We start from the raw sequence: 18,221 nt of genomic DNA, 5'->3' as shown, positions 1-18,221 counted from the left end.
GACAAATAATGACAATTCATTATTATATTGGAAGCACTTTATTTTACAGTCCTGTTCCCCATGCACATACTATGTATTTATTATAGTAATTGTAATAACTAGGCACTTACCTTCTATTACCAAGTACTGTTTAAGGTGAATATCCTGTATACACGTTGGTACATGTACTGTAAAATAGTGCAACCATTATATTAATTGAAATACTCTATATTTCGTGCCAAAATACCATGCATAAAAGTGAATTGTTCCTAGGAATGATATTCCCATTGTGTCTTTCTTAAAACGTATATTCTTGTAATTTACAAACTGATATTTCCTTTTCTTTTTTAAAAGGCATAAAAGTATAATCAGATTCCTCTTCCTGAGTAGATCTAACCAAAGTGTTATTTTTGCTTCCACACGTGTGCTGCTATAGGGCTGACAGATTCTCTCTTTTTTATCTTTCAGAGCAACAGAATGGACGAGCAACGAAGCACTCTTCCTCCTCCTCCTCTCAAAGTACGTTCACCTCACTGGCTCCCTTTTGTCCCTCTACACACACACACTCACAATAATACAAAACACGTATTGTCTGAGGGCCACGGGCTGCTGTTTTATCTGCGGGCAGACGGCTTCAAATGGAAGAGCTGGTTATCAGTCAAGCTGGTGCATCTAGTTTTCAAAGACATTCGTAGCCCACTTTCCCTTGCACTAATGGAACTGCAATCAAATAAGATTCGCTGGTGCTGAGCAATATTCTCTGGCCTGAGGCCTCGGTGCCTGTAAAGAATCAAACCGATTATTCCACGTACAGTTAGTGAGTTAGTTCTCTTAAATAAACCAGCAGATGAGCAAGCAGTGTGTTTTTTTGCTCCTTGTGTCATTGGAGTTTAAAAACGGTCTGTTGCAACCAAATGAATCCACTGCATAATTAATGTTTTGAACATCATTTTGTTACAGACTGAGGAAGACTACATTCCTTACCCCAGCGTCCATGAGGTAAACCAGTTCAAAATAAAGAGCTGACAGAAATTGTTATTGCAGTCGATATCTCAGTGGAATTTATTGTGGGCTTGCACGACGGACTGTCAGCGACGTAATTGTTTTTTCTTTGCTGTCTCTGTCAGGTTCTCGGCAGACAGAGTCCATTTCCCTTGATTCTGCTGCCCCAGTTTGGGGGTTATTGGATTGAAGGGACCAATCACGACCTAAGCAATGGGATTGACCCCGAGCAGCTCCTGTCTCCCACCTCACGTTTCAAACTGGAGAGCAACACCACAGCTAAGATCTACAGGAAACATTTTCTGGGCAAAGTAAGGATTTGTTTAAACATAGTTTAACTGAAAATAGTTCAGCCAAAACTGCTTACTCATGTCATCATTTACTCACCTTCATGTCATTAGAAAAATGTATGACTTTCTTTCTTGCATGGAACACAAGAAGTGAATTATCTAATAAAAATAAAAATAATATCACCGTAAAACTGTGATAAAATGGTCCATATGTATTATATTTCCATATGCATATATATATATATGTTTCAGGCAGTATATTTATGCACTATAAGTTTGCACTAAAGACATTTGATTGCTTTGTGAGAGGAACAGCCAAAAATTTGTAATTATTAATACAAGTCATTATTAACTGCAAATCTGCCCTAGCTATACTCGGCATGTTTTTGAGGGTGTGTTTACACTTTTATAGTTTTGGTTTGAGTAAAAGAATCTAGTGTGATTGCTCTGTTAGTGCGGCTCATTCGAATAAATGTGAACGCTGACATCCGAACCCATGGTGCGCACCAAACGAGCGCAACGAGACCCATCTTTTCAGGGGGTATTGGTCTGCTTCCAAGCCAACTTTGGTGCGGTTCGGCTGTAATATGAATGCAAAATGTACCTCAGACATTTACACATTTTATAAGTTCTTCATGAGTTCTCAACTAGTAAAAATACCATCATATGTACGCACAATCGCACATACAACGACTGCATTTAGCCCGGCAAACAGCATAAATTTGGATGTTCCTTTGCAAAATATACGTCATTAAAGCTGCTTTATATCTTTAGTGAATGAGTTAATCCAGTTCACAAAACTGATCTGAATGATTCATTCACAAATCGGACTGTTTAGGTTCTCAAATTCAAATTCAACTCAATAATTTGGCCACAGCAATCCACTGGAAGTCCAGATTATTAGCGAATAACAACTTTTTTTTCACCACACAACTCGTATGACTTCAGAAGATTTTGAATATAGCTCACAAATTAGTGTCGAAAATGCATAAAAAAGCTAAACATTCAAAATGGAACCACTCTCATCTATCATTTGAATAAGTTTCAATGATATAATTGTTAGCAAATGTAACCTAATTACATAGAGCAATGTGACACCGCAGCAGCCAGACATAATGAAGATTTATTAGGTTTAGCTTCAATGGGCTTAATGTATTCACATCTAATACCCATTCTAAATTAGACTAATGTGCATAAAGAAGTGGTCGGTTAGCCCTTAGGTTTGTGGGGGAGTGTTAAGATGAGTTTGCAAGTGTGAAGATGAATGAACGCTCACAGCTTCGCCTTCTGCTCCTTCATTAGGAACACTTTAATTATTATACAGTGGACAGTGCCCTGGGCCACCTGGTGTTCTCCATGAAATATGATGTTATCGGGGACCAAGAGCATCTCCGTCTCATGCTCAGGTATGACCTTTTGCTTTCCTCTTTGTTCTCCATCCATTCTAGATTGCTTCTCCCGTCCCTCAAATCACTCACTTTTCTCCTGGCCTCATGTCCTGCCAAATGTCTTTGTCGTGTGAATGAGGGGGGCTAATGAAGGGCTTAGTATCTGGCACAGTTCCACTACTTTGTTTTGAACTTTGGCTTTTAGCTGTGGACATTAAAAAGAACATACTGATATCTATTCCTTGACAACAACTGTGAATGTTTCCTGGGACCCACAATAAAACCTCTTTTCTCGCAGATTAAACAGGCCAAATGTACACGCCACCCTCATTTCCGCATTAGGCACCAGATGGACAATATAGGCCAATGTGTGTGGGTGGAGGGATGGCAGCAGGATGTTCTTGTTATCAAATCCATGTGACACGTTTAATGATGCCACAATGACACTGAGTTTGGAGCGGTTAATAAGTGTTACTGTGGTAGGTCTGTGCTTTAATGTCATTAGGAGCTGTGTTTTTGAACTGCCAGGGAAAACAAGAAATAGTTTTTTTCTTGCTTTATAAACCTCACAAAGTTATGCTTTATTTCATGCCTAATACAAGAACAAACTATTTGTTAATGGGGTAAACATTTTTTATAAATTATATATACATGAAAACGTGTTATTTTACAGTATGCAAAATTTGATTTTCAAATAAATTTGGCTTTTTACATTTAAGTTTAGCTATTTATGCATAAAACTCTTTGTTGTCAGTGTGGTAAGAAAAGTAAATTATATTTATATATTATATACACAGTCAAACCAAAAATTATTCAGACACCATATATAATTTTTTTACTAGTGGGTGAAGGACACTATAGTTCATTTATGTAAGTTAGGATAGCAAGGTGTATGAATACATTTTGGTTTGACTGCATGTGTATACAGGGCCTGACATTAACTTTTTTGCTTTTTGCTCACCAGCCACTGTGACTAGTGGTTTTCCAAAGTTACTACAGTCCAAAATGTTGGCATCAATATCATGGTGAAAAACTGCCATATGGATATTTTTAATATTATCTCATAATTTGCCAGCAAGTATATTGGGCTGCTGTTACTTTAAGACCTGACGGAGGGATCCATTATACTGTTACACACACATTTTCTTTCTCAACTGTTTACATTCTTTCTCTACTGTGTTTACATGAATACTTGTAGGCCAAGACCTGCATTTTTACATTATTTTGTGTGTATCTGACTGTTTAAGCGCAATAAGCAGCAAAAAAGAACTCAATTTACTGAGAGGCTGCTTTACGTGCGCGCACTTTGGGTGTGAGCACAATATTTGCGGTAATGAGTAAAATTATGTACAATACGCGCAACCACACAGCAATTCATATTCATCCGGAGCAAATAAAAAATGTGAGTGAGGGGAGCCGGGTTTGTGTGTCAACTCGCTGTCGGAGAGATTCATGAGAGAGCGAGAAAGCAGAGCTGGTATCGGTTATCTATTCTGTGGACAATTTGTATTGGAAGCGTTTCAGATAGGCTATTTCAGTATCAAAAAATCACTACATTGCACTTAATTTATTATTTTTAGATGCATTTTTTAAAGACTACAATTGAAAACTGTATAGATATCAAATGTGTGTGTATATTGCAGTGTTTAACTGTTTAACCTCATGTTGTCTTTTTTTTTGTTTTTTTACAGAACAAAAATGAAAACGTATCACGATGTGATTCCAATATCTTGTCTAACCGAATTCCCCAACATTGTCCAGATGGCCAAGGTGAGAGTGAATCATGCGGGGAGGGGGTGAAGGGGTCAGCACTATTGTTTTCATGCCCTCCAATTCATCACACTTCTCTCTGAGTGACATGACTGATGGTCTCACTCCCCCATGAGTCTGTTCTGTCCTGTCTGGACAGATGACCCTAGTGTTCACTTTTGCAAGATCAAATGAGAATGAGGAGAATCAATATGTGCTTTGTCTTTTCGTTATTATCAGCTGGTCTGTGAAGAGGTGAACGTGGACCGCTTTTTCCCAGTGCTTTACCCAAAGGTACGCAACCCTACATCTTTGTATGACCCATCTGCACCATAGTGATAAGCTTTATACACCAATGCATGATCCCGGATCATTTGTCCTGGTTAATTTAAGTGTGGCACTGGGAAATACGCTAGTTTCAGCGGAAGTGTTGCTCTGCGTCTCTCAAGGGTTTGCAGTGTTGACAGAGCGGTACCTAAAGGACACTTATCATGCTATTTAAATCATCTACCCCCTCCCGCAGGCCTCCAGACTCGTTGTCACATTCGACGAACACGTCATAAGCAACAACTTCAAGTTTGGAGTCATTTATCAGAAGTTTGGACAGGTGAGTCGCATGGGAAGCCTTATCCCTGTTTGCTCCTGTCATTTAGCAGATGCACAGAGATGAATTGTTGCTGTAACTCACCTTCATAATTCATCTTTATTTAGAACACCACCTTTGAAAATCTAACAAATCTAACAAAGTAGTCCTTCCTCCTCTCGACCTCACAATGGCTCCTCTGCTTAGACAACAATCAAACCATTGTCTTCATTTGTCTTGTATTAAAATCATAAGGCTATTGTTCCCAGAGAAGAGCTTTGATTACATTAGGACAGTCATTGACCTTTAAGGCCGCCGAGAGAGAGCGAGAGGTACTTAAGAGGTTCTTCGAGGACGCTTGCCGGCAACACCCTTAGCGTATTAGCATGAGAGCGAGAGCGGAGGCCTGAACAGCTTCTTCATCTCACAGATCGATGTGTTTACATACTCAACCTTTCCAGTGTGTCCAGCAAGAACACCAAGGCCTTTGATGGGACGCGCTCATGTTCGAAATGCACCTTATGGATCAGCCCTCAAATCTTCCGCTTGCCCTTGTTTGACCCTAAATGGGAGACTATGTTTATTCAGAGGAACAATTAGCATTTGCATCAAGCTAATAGACCCATGATGAGCCATTTAGCTTTGCTAATTTTAGAGTTTGCCTTTGTCCTCATCAAGATGAATGTCAGGCTTTGTGCTGTAACATTATGTGGTCTTGTTATTGTGATTTGGGATATCTGAAAGGCTGAACTACTTTGTTATTTTGTTCTGTAATATAAGTTATGATAATGCATGAAGCTTCTTTGTTGCATAGACCTCAACAGAACCATCTATTGTGCCTGGTGGGTGTCTACTGCCAAGGGCACTTGCGTACAAATGTTTGCTTGAAACTTATCAGCATTTTATGTGTTTTTATCTGTGTAGACCTCAGAGGAGGAGCTGTTTGGGAATAACGAGGAGGGTCCTGCTTTGGTGGAGTTTTTAGAGTTTCTGGGACAGAAAATCGAGCTCCATGACTTCAAAGGGTAACACTTATAAACAGAACGCTCTTACTCTCTCTCAGTACGGCATGAGCGAAATGTAGACGCACTAGATGAAATAACTGTATGCATTAATTAAAATAGAAGCTTTGGATGTTGGAGTTAAAAGTGCACATCTGAGGAGAGATTTCACTTAGAATGAATTACGCTTGCTTTTAGAGTTGTTGATTTGCACTTGCTTGACCCCCAAATCACACAAAATATCTACCTACAATATCTACCTACAATTTGCAGTGTTTATTCTTTGAAAACGAAAGTAAATTCTTATGGTGCTATGTCTGCATGATTATCCTGGATTGCTGCAAATAATTGAAATAAAGCTAAAATAAAATGGAGTGTCAATATTAAATAAATAAAAAACTTCAACTTAAAAAACGTTAAGATCTGAAAACGAATAATAAATTAAAGCTAAATAGAAATCTTTAAAGAAAAAGAAAAAGAAATTAAAATGACAAAAGCACATAACAATTCCTAAAACTTTACATAAAATTAAAACTGAAAAAAAAATTTTTTTTAAATAATAGTATACAATAGTATATAAATAATACTAAAACAACACTGTAAAGAACTAAATAAAATAATTCCTTTATAATAATAATAAAGGAATATTAATTTAATTAAATTCATATTTATCAATTAAAATTAAAATGCTAATTAAATTAAATAGACATGCTTTTCTCTATTGTTCATTAATTCTCAATTTAATTTAATTTGGCTCCTCCATATATTGCCATAAAATACCATTTAATCAGTTTGTCCATGAGTGTTCTTTTTGTAACCTTTATGCTTACAGTATATCCCTATTATAAAGGATACTAAATCTTGGATGTGATGTTTAATGCTAATGCTAAAATTCATGTCTTGTCTGCAAATCCTCTGTATATGTTTCCTTCTAGGTTTCGTGGCGGTTTGGACGTGACACATGGACAGACAGGCTCTGAGTCTGTGTACCACAATTTCCACAACAAGGAGATCATGTTCCATGTGTCAACTAAGCTGCCTTACACAGAGGGCGATACACAGCAGGTACTCACCATCGCACCACGCTGTGGGTTCACTCATATCACACGTGCTTTCCTTGTTATTATTACACGGCTCTGTGGAATACTTGATTCTGATTGGTCAATCGTGCCATCCAGCGGTATGTTATTTCTCGATAACAACTGCTGAAAACAGATAACACAGGCTCATCCGGGTTACTGAAGTCAGCGGCGCTATACGCTTGCTAGGAACTGGTTTTTTTTTTTCATGGAAGTTTTGCGTTTCGTGAGCTAATAAACTATTAAAACTCAGTCAAATCAATATTTTTTGTACAGTTATTTAATTGTCATCCAGTATTGTGGATTGTCATCGCACATTGTTTTGTACAATGTTGAATTATAAGATACAACCAGGTACGATTTTAAAACAGTTTAATCTCAAATCAATATCTCTTATCCCCATAACTATTATGTGGCAAAATGTAGTGTAATAAGTGGTATGTCAAGACAGTACCGCATCCGTTAAATGTCTTTCTAGTTTGAACTTGCCGTGCTAGCAACTGCTCTCTCCGCGGAAGACCTAATAAAATATTTAGACTCAGATCAATATTCCGTGTCTAATTATTTACTTATGTGGCAAGTAGCCGTGTAATAAGCGGGATAATGTACATCCAGCCGGTTGTTATCTCAGAATATCTCAAGACCTGATCACCCTGTCTATGTTTATTCTGAGTTAACAACCAGCTGGATGTACATTATCCCTTTCTTAGAACCTTCAATCAGTACAAATGTTGTAAGCGTTAGTATGACTAAATATAATCAGTTGTCCCTAATGATCCATCTCTGTAGATACTATTCTGGTGTAAAATAAAAGAAATAAAAAGACAAAGCCACATAGGTGTAAGCCATCTGGACGGACAGGAGGGGTGAAATCCATTCCTTAGCACTGGGGCAGATGCTGTTTCCTGCAGCCACACACTGCTGATGTACTGGCAGATGATTGTTGACTCACAAAGTGACCTTTATTCTGCACCTTCACTGGCAGTGCTGCGCCCTCAGAGGAAGAGTGTTTTTAGAGCTTACTCCTCAGGGAATCTTCTGCATTTAGAACACATGAACCGAGCTCCTCTCTCTCTCACTCTCTCTTGCTGTCATGTGCGCACACACTCTGCAGTGATTGGAGGTTGACAGCAGATCAAGTTGGTGAACTGATGTCCATGTTTAAATGAGCGGCAACAACCTCTGTGTTTGTCCTTGCCAGCCATCTGTTGTGACATGTTGTGAAAAACAACTTCAGCACATGGCATCATTGACACATAAATTCAACCTTCAAAATGAATTGAATTTATCATGAGATGTCAGCACGAAGAGCATTTAACGGCACTCATCGCAACTGTGGTTTTGTTTACCTCATCAGATATTTTTGGACTGGCTTATTTCATTCCTACGCATTAAAGTATGAAATGTTGAGCTACATTGTCAATATATTCATGTATAAAATATGTAGAGGCTTTGCACAATGTAGCACATATTTGAGTGCCTTATTGATTTTATATAATAGATATTGCATAATAAAAGTATTAAAAACTATTTTTTTAATTAAAACTGTATTTAAGCTCATTTATTATGTTCTACTATTTATTAAAAGTATACAATACTGTTCAAAAGTTTGGGCTCAGCGTGACTTTTTTTTTTTTTAATATATTAATACTTTTTTCAGCAAATAAATACACATTAAATTGGTCAAAAGTTGAAGACATTTATATTCTATTTCAAATAAATTATGTTCTTTTGAACTTTCTATTGACCAAAGAATCCTTGAACAAATGTATCACAGTTGTCTTAAGCAGCACAACTGTTTTCAACATTGATTATAATATGTTTCCTTAACAAAACTTAGCATATTGATTTCTGAAGTATCATGTGACACTGAAGATTGGACAGCTGAAAAATCACATGAATAAATAACATTTTAAAATACATTCAAATAGAAAACGGCTATTTTAAAATGTAATAATGTCGTAATATTTCACAATATTACTTTTTAACTGTAGTATTGTTGGCCTTTATGAAACTATGATGAGTAGGTGTTTTGCATCATACATTACTATATTGTGTATTTTAGCTGCAACACTGTATTGACTAATCAGCATCCAGGACCCATTTTTGAATTATTCTTTGACTTGAAAGCTGCTAATCCACTTAAAAATTTCCAAATTAATTCTCACTCTCACAGCTGTTTAGTATTTGAGTTTGCATACATCTTGAAAGTGCAGTTACATGAGGAGATTTTAAATGAAGGATTATGAAAATAAACTCTCTTGTGTTCTGTTACAGCTGCAGAGGAAGAGGCATATAGGAAATGACATCGTGGCCATCGTGTTTCAAGAGGAGAGCACTCCATTTGTGCCAGACATGATTGCTTCCAACTTCCTGCATGCCTATGTAGTGGTGCAAGTGGAAAATGCCTGTTCTGACAACGTCCTCTACAAAGTACTGTACATCATCACAGTATTTCTAGAGCTTCTGTAACACTTCTCTGTGAGTCAGTAAATGATACACACATGTGTCATTCTCCAGGTTTCGGTAACGGCGCGAGATGACGTCCCATTCTTCGGACCACCCCTCCCCAACCCAGCCATTTTTAAGAAAGTGAGTTGATTAATCTAATTTAGATGCATTGCACTAGCAACATCAAGTATATAATATATATAAAAGAATATAATAATAAAATAAAGAAACTGACCCCAAGCTTTTGAACATTATTGTACAGTATGAAATGAAAACAAAAACAAAAACTAATTTCCGTCATACTGTATTTCTCTCATTTGTTTTCCTCCTACATCATTCTGCTTCTTACAGGGTCCAGAGTTTCATGAATTCTTGCTTTCCAAGCTGATCAATGCTGAATACGCTTGTTACAAAGCTGAAAAATTTGCCAAATTAGAGGTGAGTGACTGTAATATGACAGAAATCATCACAAATCATCATAATATGCTCATATAGTCATCACAAGAAAGACATGTTCCTGGATCAAAATCTTTTGTTGATCCTAGAACAATAATCCTGTCCAAAAACATAGACCTAAAATCAGCGGGAAGTGAAGAAACTTGACATTAAAGTGCCCCTATTATGCTATTTTAAAAGCTGCTAATTTTGTTTTGGAGGTCTCCTACAACAGGTTTACATGCATCAAAGGTCAAAAAACACTTTCATATTCTCATAATATACTTTGCACATTTTTCAATCATTCTCAAACAACTCGACAATTTCAGCTCAGAAGGCTTCCTCAGTCCTCCGCGATTCTTAGCAGAAGTCCACAGCTGCTTAGCAGAAGTATTTCAGTAATAACGTGAGTTACACAATATAAAACACAAAACTAAGTGTTTTGAACACCCGGTAGAAATTATATAAATCAATAATTAATTATTCATACTTACAAGTTGTGATTCTGAGGAGCAAGCTTGTCATAAACTAAGTACTGACTCATCTTTCAAGAAAAGCGTTGTGCGAATCCCGCATTGAACTCCGAGCAGTCGTCAGTAAAATTACCCGTTTTAGGCCGGGTCAAGTTGTTCACGGGCAGACAACATACAGGCTGGCATTATGCAAATGTCCTATCTAGCGTCGTATAACCGTAAAGCAGTGGGATTCAAGTTACAGACGACTCGTACAGACGGTTCAGAGTCGATTCTTTCTTTTGTGAGACAATAACTTTGTTTATCGTGCACTTTCGACTGTTTGTTCCTAGGAGCGCACCCGGTCTGCCCTGCTGGAGACGCTGTATGAGGAGCTGCACATCAACAGTCAGGCCATGATGGGGTTGGGAGGAGAGGAGGACAAACTGGAGAATGGAGGAGGAGGGGGAGGGGGCTTCTTTGAATCTTTCAAGGTAATCCACGAGGACACCGGGCTCTGGGGGTCTCTGTGAGGGCACTCACTCTTCATCCAGAATAGAGGAGGATGGGGATGTTTGTGAAGCATTACTGTGACTTGTGTGTGAATGGTGGACGTGGTGTATTCTGGTTGTTTTACGGTCATGTTAGTAAGCACTCATGAATCTTTAAAGGACGTGAGATGAGTCGTTCGTTCAGATTGTCTTTTTTGATCTTGCTGCTGTTGTTCTTAATGAACGGTAGCCTTTTTTCTCTCTCTTGGGATTTAGATGGTGCCGCCTTTATGACTCCCGCTGCCAAGTGATGTAACCAATGCTACCTAAATTAAATCACTCATTACCATAATTTACACTAATTAGTCCTATTAGCACATTGTTGAACATAGATACACTCATGAGAATTATCTTGGGCTCTACACTATTTTGCTTCCTAAAATACTTTGCAAATGAATCAGTAGTACATGATTAATCATATCGTGCACAGATATTTTCCTGTAATATGTAGAATTATGCGTGATGAGTATATAGTAGTGTTATTTTAGTATTATTGAGATTTTTTTATATATATTTTGAATAAGATTTTATTTTTGTGTTTTCTGTTGTCATTTTAGTTACAGTTTTTAAATTGTGTCGTATGTCTGTATAGTTTTGTATACTTTTTTATTTCAGTTTTAGTAGCTACATCAAGTTAAACTAAATGAAAATGAGAAATGTTGCTTTTTTTGTATTTAATTTAATTTCAGTTAACATTTATTTTATTTCAAGTTACGGGAATGTTTTTTATGGTTTCAGTTAACTATAATAACCCTGGTATGTTATGGTCACACTTTAGATTAGGGTTCAATTCTCACTATTAAGTTAACAAACTATTAACTATTACTTTTGCCTCAATAAACTCCAAATTACTGCTTATTATTAGTTAGTAAGGTAGTTGTTAAGTTTATGTATTGGGTAGGATTAAGTGATGTAGAATATGATCCTGCAGATTAAGGCATTAATATGTGCTTTATAAGTACTAATAAACAGCCAATATCCTAGTAATATGCATGCTAATAAGCTACTAGTTAATAGTAAAAAATTGGACCCTAACCTAAATAACCGAGGTTATTATTCAAGAAGACAGAATTGTCTATGCCCAAAATTCAAATGGCCTATAATTCATTATAGACAGACTGTTTGTATGTGCTCGACAGCCGGGTTTATAATTGAATGTGTCCAGTGGTGTTCACGCATTGATTGTGGTCATCCAGACATAAAAATCTATCCGATTTCTCATAAATCATTTTCATTATCTCTTTTAACCTATTTTATTTGCTTCCGCAACCACTCATTCACACAGTTTTCTTCAGCAGCTGTCTGTAAACAAACACATTAGCATAAAGGATGTTCTCCAGCTCTTCTGTGGTTGTGGCATTCTGGGAGTTTTCCCTTCAAATCGGGCAGCACTTTAGCGGGTGATGTTTAATCAATATCCATTTACACTCTTACACAGCTAGCTTCGCCATCCTTTCAGTGACTTCCTGCGCTCAGGCTTCATATCATCCTTCTTCCCTCTGGCCACATGCTTTTTCTTTTACGGACAAAACTGCACTCTCTCCTCACCTGTGGTTCACACGGGTCGTTTTAGCAACTTGATTGATTGGCTTCAGACCCACTCCATTGGCCCACCCTGTCCTGCCGCTGCTCACCGTGTCTCCTCCTCATCTCTCCCTGTGCTGTAGCGGGTGATCCGCAGCAGGAGCCAGTCTCTGGACACCATGGGCCTCAATATCAGGAAGTACACAGTCTCCAATAGTCACAGCGGCAGTTTCACCCACAACAACATCAACCACCTCTCACCAGAGACCCCCAAAACCCCTGGGATAGTAAGTAACCCCCCTACAGGCTTCCCAATGGGCAAAACTATGCTAGTCCCCTCACTACCCTCCACTATGAGGTAAAAACCCAGTCCTGGTTACACATACTTCACTAATTCCTGACTACACTGAAACTGAAGCACATGCACAGATGTTCAGAGTTGCCGAACTAAAGACAAACAGCACAACAAAGGCGATGATTTCGTGATTAATCAACCAACCTCAACTTAATAATTGCCCTCATGCACGAGTCCCTTTTTTCCTCATTCCCATCATGCTTTTTTTGTCATCTCTGCAGCCACTGATTTTCTCAGTCTGCATTTCACTGGAATCTTTCACTTATTACAGTTGAGTTTACCTCAGGAATGTTTCTTGAAAAGATCACTTAATTCACTGGCCTTGCTCATGTGCGCTGGACTAGCAACAGTCAATATTTCCTGAGTTAAAAGGGTCAATGACATTAACTTCAAAAGTACGTTTAAAAAGCCATTCATATTCAATACACCTCTTTTATGATGAGCATTTTTTTATTTCTATTCAAATTCATTTTTAATCAAAAATGTCAGGGCGATACAATTGTCCTGATAATTTTGTTCAATAAAAGCTGTTTTTGGATTTAACGAGGAAGTTTTGATCTCTGAAACTTAAAGATTTTTTTTATAGTACATGTATGACCTCTTAACTAAAATATATAGGCCTATATATATTTCTCAATTCATTACCCCTTTAAAAGAAATTTTGCCATTTATATATTTTGCCATTTATATAAATGGTAAACAGTAATATTTTCAAAATAAGACTGTATGTCAAGATCAATAAATCTCTTAAAATATCAGATAAGATTAGTTCAGGTTGCAAAATGTCACGTGGTGACTCCCATTAAAAATGTAGTATTATATTTATGAATAAACTATTTGTGATATTCATAAAAAATTTAATATTAGTATTACCTTGAGAAAATATATATATTTAAAAACCTTTTTGAAAGTAAGAATGATTGGATCACATGACATTTTTTCAAGTCATTAAATTGAAAAGTTTTTCAAATCCATCACGAAAACATTTCTGAGAGCTTGGCACAGATGTTTTAAAATAGATTGTATTTTTTTTAAGTATAAATATGTCATTGACCCAAAAGCATGTTACCTGAATTTGAGTTTTCCCCAGAGAAGACTGTTACTCATTTAACCGCTCTGTCATCACAGGAGGTGTGTGTGTGTGTGTGTGTGTGTGTGTGTGTGTGTGTGTGTGTGTGTGTGTGTGTGTGTGTGTGTGTGTGTGTGTGTGTGTGTGTGTGTGTGTGCGTGCGTGCGTGCGTGCGTGCGTGCGTGCGTGCGCGCGCGCGCGCGCGCGTGTGTGTGTGTGTGCGCGTGCGTGCGTGTGTGTGTGGTCCTTTGAGAGGTGCATGATATAAAGATATGAATGTGTTGCATGTTGCTCGTGGCGAATGAAATACTGTCAGATAGTCTACAAGGGGTCATATGAGATTTTATTTTATTATTTTCCTTCCAGTGTCTCTCAGGAATGAATATTATCTGATCTAGATGTAGGATAAGGCGGCCTGCCAGGAATGTTAGTATAAAGACAGTTGTGAATGTTTTGACCTATTACATCCCCCACAGGAACAGCCGCACATCAGGACCACATAAGGACCTGCAGAGAGAATTATATATATGTGTGTGTGTATGTTGAATGGATTCTGCTGTGCTAATGTTTTAATATGCAGGTGTGCTGTCGGTAAGTATGGTTATCGCACAGGATAAGTGCAGAGACAGTGTTCTTCGGCCAGCCAGCTCTTGCTCCATCAAGCGCAGTGGCTCTTATAGTGCTGCTCCTTGCCCTGGGGACTATCACACACTGAGGGCCATGCTAAGTCATGCCAGTGCCCCTCGTGAGCAAAACTCATATGAGCCTAGTGAAATCTTTCCCCAGAGGGACTCATGCTGGAACAGACTTCAGAGTTACTGAGCCATGCCTCTGTCACAGTTAATGTTTCTGTTATTTATAGCACTATTATGCCACGTCAGTCAAATGAACTTTTTTGACCTTCACAGCAGGTTACGCAATGGAGAATATAGACCATATTTTAACTATTGGGACTTCAATCCCAAAGCTAAGAGGTGAAAATTAGACATTGCGTCAAGTGATTCATCCCCCTATGGTGACTATGTTATAACAGCCAGGGCCATCGATGAGGGGGCCCATTAAGGTTTCTGTGACCGTTCTCAACTGGTTTTGCTTCAGAACAATATATTAAAGCATATGTCCATGTATATTGGACATCAAGTGACACCCCAACGCATCCCAAAATGATCTATCATAATCAAGTAAATAAAAACATGCTTACAATCACACCGATACTGAAACGAGCATAAATCCACCAATATCAAAATGAAGGCTACACATAAACAATAATTATGGATAGTAAAATTGACAGTTTTGTAAATTATCTTTTTTATTTTATTTTTTTAAATTGTATTTGTATTTTTATACATTTTTATTTTATTGTATTTTTTTTTTACTTTTATTTGGATTTTTCGTAGAAATTTATTTTAGTGTAAATAGAAATGTCCTCAAAATTCCAATGGAGCTGCAGCGTGCATTAATCCAACAATATGCAAAATTAATAACAGTTCATTTTGTTATTAAAAAATTATTGTTATATCACTGTTAAATTCTGTTTACTTTACTTTATTTACTTTACTTTACTTAAACACATTTTTTTGTGAATTATTGCGAGTTCAAGTATCAATAGGTCCAATTAAATAGAGCTCAGTTACAAATAACATTGCATTAATGTTTATTTAACAGCATGATGTATATGAATTTTCTCGTCTGACTAACCTGTTCCAATAATGTTAACCTGACTAACTGTTAAACCGTGTTGAAATGTCAACTGTCCCGTTGTCTCCAATGGTGTGCTGTGTGCTACTACTTTTGCTTTCTTGTACTTCACAGGTCCCGGGACCTGCTGAAGTTCCTCTGGCCCTTTTCTCCTCATCTGGCTACCTCTGTTGTGCTTATGACAACTTTTTTCTCCCTGTTCATGCTCCCTCTAACAGATGTCTGTAGCCTACATAGTTTCTATAACACATGACCTGCTGCATGGACTCATAATTTCTCTCGTTCTCTTTCTCTCTTTCTCTGTGGGCTCTGTGCAGTCATTGCTTGTCCCAGGCAAAAGTCCCAGTAAATATGGACGGCGTGGCAGTGCCATAGGAATAGGAACCATAGAAGAGGTTCATGTATAACTCTCACTCCTCTCTCATCTGCATCATTCGTTCTCACTGCATGACCTAAACATCGCTTTTGCACCATACAGTCAGCGAGAGCCCCTTAACTCTGTTCTCAATGCACCTAACAATATAAAAATAGGATTATGGAACTTCATAGTCAGGGCTGATGCCATATCAAATATTACTGAAATAAAGACAATGATGTAAGGGTTTTAAGATTAGGATTTAAGATAGATGCGCATTCAGATTAATTGTTTGCACTCTTTAAATATTTTAGTACTAACTGTTATAAGTGAGATTTTTTTGTTTGTCCACTGGAAATTGTCTTGAAATACATATTTTCAATGTTTTGTCAGCAACAATTGGCACCAGTGTGTATGTTTCTTATTAAATATGGCATTTAACTTGACTACATCTACAAGTCTACATCTAACATTACAATGACATCTTTTTCATTTGAATTTATTGTTATTTAATTTCAAGTTATTTATATTTCATTTTATTTCATTTTTAATTTGTTGCAATAATAAATGATGGCAGATACCAATAAGCTGATAATAATATTTTTTTAAATATTTTTTTATGCCAGATAGCCGATAAATGTCAATATTAAAATTCTATACTATTTTGTCTGAATAAATAAAATAGTAAAATAACAAAAAAATTAAATCAATGATTTTAAAAGCTACAAGTTAATTTAAGCATCATAAAATTGTGAAAAATGTATATTATTTTTTTGCGATTTGCTAAGTATTACATTTACATTGTTAAATTAATTATTATCAACTAATTCATTATTATTTAGAGGTTACGGTGAACTTCAGGTGAGCTTTACATGATGAAAAAGTTAATCTAATTGTAAAAGAAGAGGAAATGAGCATGCACAAATAAATACCCAATATCAGCCAATAACAATAAATAAAAATATCTTTAATATCGGCCAATAACTGATATGGATCGAAATATCGTGCGTCCATCATTTTAACAGTTGTTCCATGCAGATCTTTATGCCACATAATCCAGTCTTTCTAAACGCACCATATCCCACTGTAAGCATTGTTCAGTCAGAGAGTCATTTTACACATTTTTATATCCATTAGCACTGTTCTTTATAATGAGCCATTACATATAGATTCAGCAGCATCATTGCAGTGTTTCTTCACAGCTCCCCTTTCAGCATCACTTCCTGTGTGTAATGCAATGCTCTGCTATGTTTGAATGTCCAATGTCACTTCTTGTCATGTGGTGTTGTGTACTATTTGGTGTATTTCTATCCCCTCGTCTGATAATTGTACACTCTTTGCGAGCTAATACTGTAGAAACACAAAAGAAAAAGGCAACAGAGTCTTTCCGAAGCCTTTGAAGCCATTTTAGATAAAAGCCTTTTTTGAAGGCCTTTCATTTGAAGTCATAAAGCAGTAGCTGTAAAATCCCAGTGCTCAGGCTTGAAGAGAACAAAGTGTCCCCGGCGAGAACACAGCCGTCCAGTGAAGCTCAGGAGATCCTGCTCCCATCTTTCATCTCCAAACCCTCAAGCACACACTTCACATCCACCCTGCTAGTCAAGCTACGAAACAGTGTCTTTTGTTCTCACAAAGACTGGACCACGCCACAGATATAAGAAATTACAGACCACAAAAAGTGGAATAAAATAGACCTGTCCTATACAGGGTGTAATATCTTTAAAGTTTCAGTTGAAGACCACATGGTGGCCATCAGAGTGTGAAGGTGATGTTTATGTTTGAATCCTCAGCTCACTGAACTTCTTGTTCCCTCCCACAGTCTTTGATCATTCCTGGAAAAAGCCCAACTAGGAAAAAGTCAGGACCCTTCAGCTCTCGACGTAGCAGCGCTATCGGGATTGAGAACATCCAGGAGGTCCAGGAGAAAAGGTAAGAGGATGAGAACACAATTGTGGAGCATTACAGTATCACAGATTCAGACAGTACTGGTTTCAAGACCTAGTGACCCTTGTGCATACACCTGCTTGCAGAAGAAAGGTCTTCTGGGAAATTCGTGCACACACTACCATTTGAAAGTTTGGTTTTCAATTAAATTAATACTTTTATTCAGCGAGGATGCATTAGATTGGTCAAAAGTGACAGCAAAGACATTTGTAATGTTACCAAAAAAATAATAAAAGCTGGGGTTTTTTTCCTATTAATCAAAGAATCCTGAAAAAAAGTATCATGGTTTCCTCTATTGAATGAATCGTTGAATGAA

At 37.2% G+C, this 18,221-nt stretch overlaps 1 protein-coding gene across 21 annotated transcripts in view; it reads left to right on the top strand.

The window, feature by feature from the left end:
- rap1gapa (RAP1 GTPase activating protein a) overlaps nucleotides 1-18,221 on the top strand; it is a 98,847-nt gene that overhangs the window by 70,788 nt on the left and 9,838 nt on the right. For 11 of the 21 annotated variants that reach the window (XM_079587617.1, XM_079587611.1, XM_079587612.1 and 8 more), the window contains 15 exons: nucleotides 448-498; nucleotides 940-978; nucleotides 1,107-1,292; nucleotides 2,574-2,677; nucleotides 4,351-4,429; nucleotides 4,649-4,702; nucleotides 4,932-5,015; nucleotides 5,916-6,016; nucleotides 6,928-7,057; nucleotides 9,349-9,504; nucleotides 9,592-9,663; nucleotides 9,874-9,960; nucleotides 10,763-10,903; nucleotides 12,628-12,771; nucleotides 17,781-17,890. In XM_079587617.1, the coding sequence (XP_079443743.1) occupies nucleotides 457-498; nucleotides 940-978; nucleotides 1,107-1,292; nucleotides 2,574-2,677; nucleotides 4,351-4,429; nucleotides 4,649-4,702; nucleotides 4,932-5,015; nucleotides 5,916-6,016; nucleotides 6,928-7,057; nucleotides 9,349-9,504; nucleotides 9,592-9,663; nucleotides 9,874-9,960; nucleotides 10,763-10,903; nucleotides 12,628-12,771; nucleotides 17,781-17,890 (1,529 nt within the window). In that variant the 5' untranslated portion in view covers nucleotides 448-456. Of the gene's footprint in view, nucleotides 1-447; nucleotides 499-939; nucleotides 979-1,106; nucleotides 1,293-2,573; nucleotides 2,678-4,350; nucleotides 4,430-4,648; nucleotides 4,703-4,931; nucleotides 5,016-5,915; nucleotides 6,017-6,927; nucleotides 7,058-9,348; nucleotides 9,505-9,591; nucleotides 9,664-9,873; nucleotides 9,961-10,762; nucleotides 10,904-12,627; nucleotides 12,772-15,923; nucleotides 16,002-17,780; nucleotides 17,891-18,221 lie in introns of all 21 variants that reach the window. The other 10 variants (XM_079587615.1, XM_079587629.1, XM_079587623.1 and 7 more) reach the window with 2 other exon arrangements.

This window comes from Phoxinus phoxinus (assembly GCF_949152265.1).
Source record: "Phoxinus phoxinus genome assembly, chromosome: 18".
Lineage (NCBI taxonomy): Eukaryota > Metazoa > Chordata > Actinopteri > Cypriniformes > Leuciscidae > Phoxinus > Phoxinus phoxinus.
This window is presented reverse-complemented; position numbering and strand designations above follow the sequence as displayed.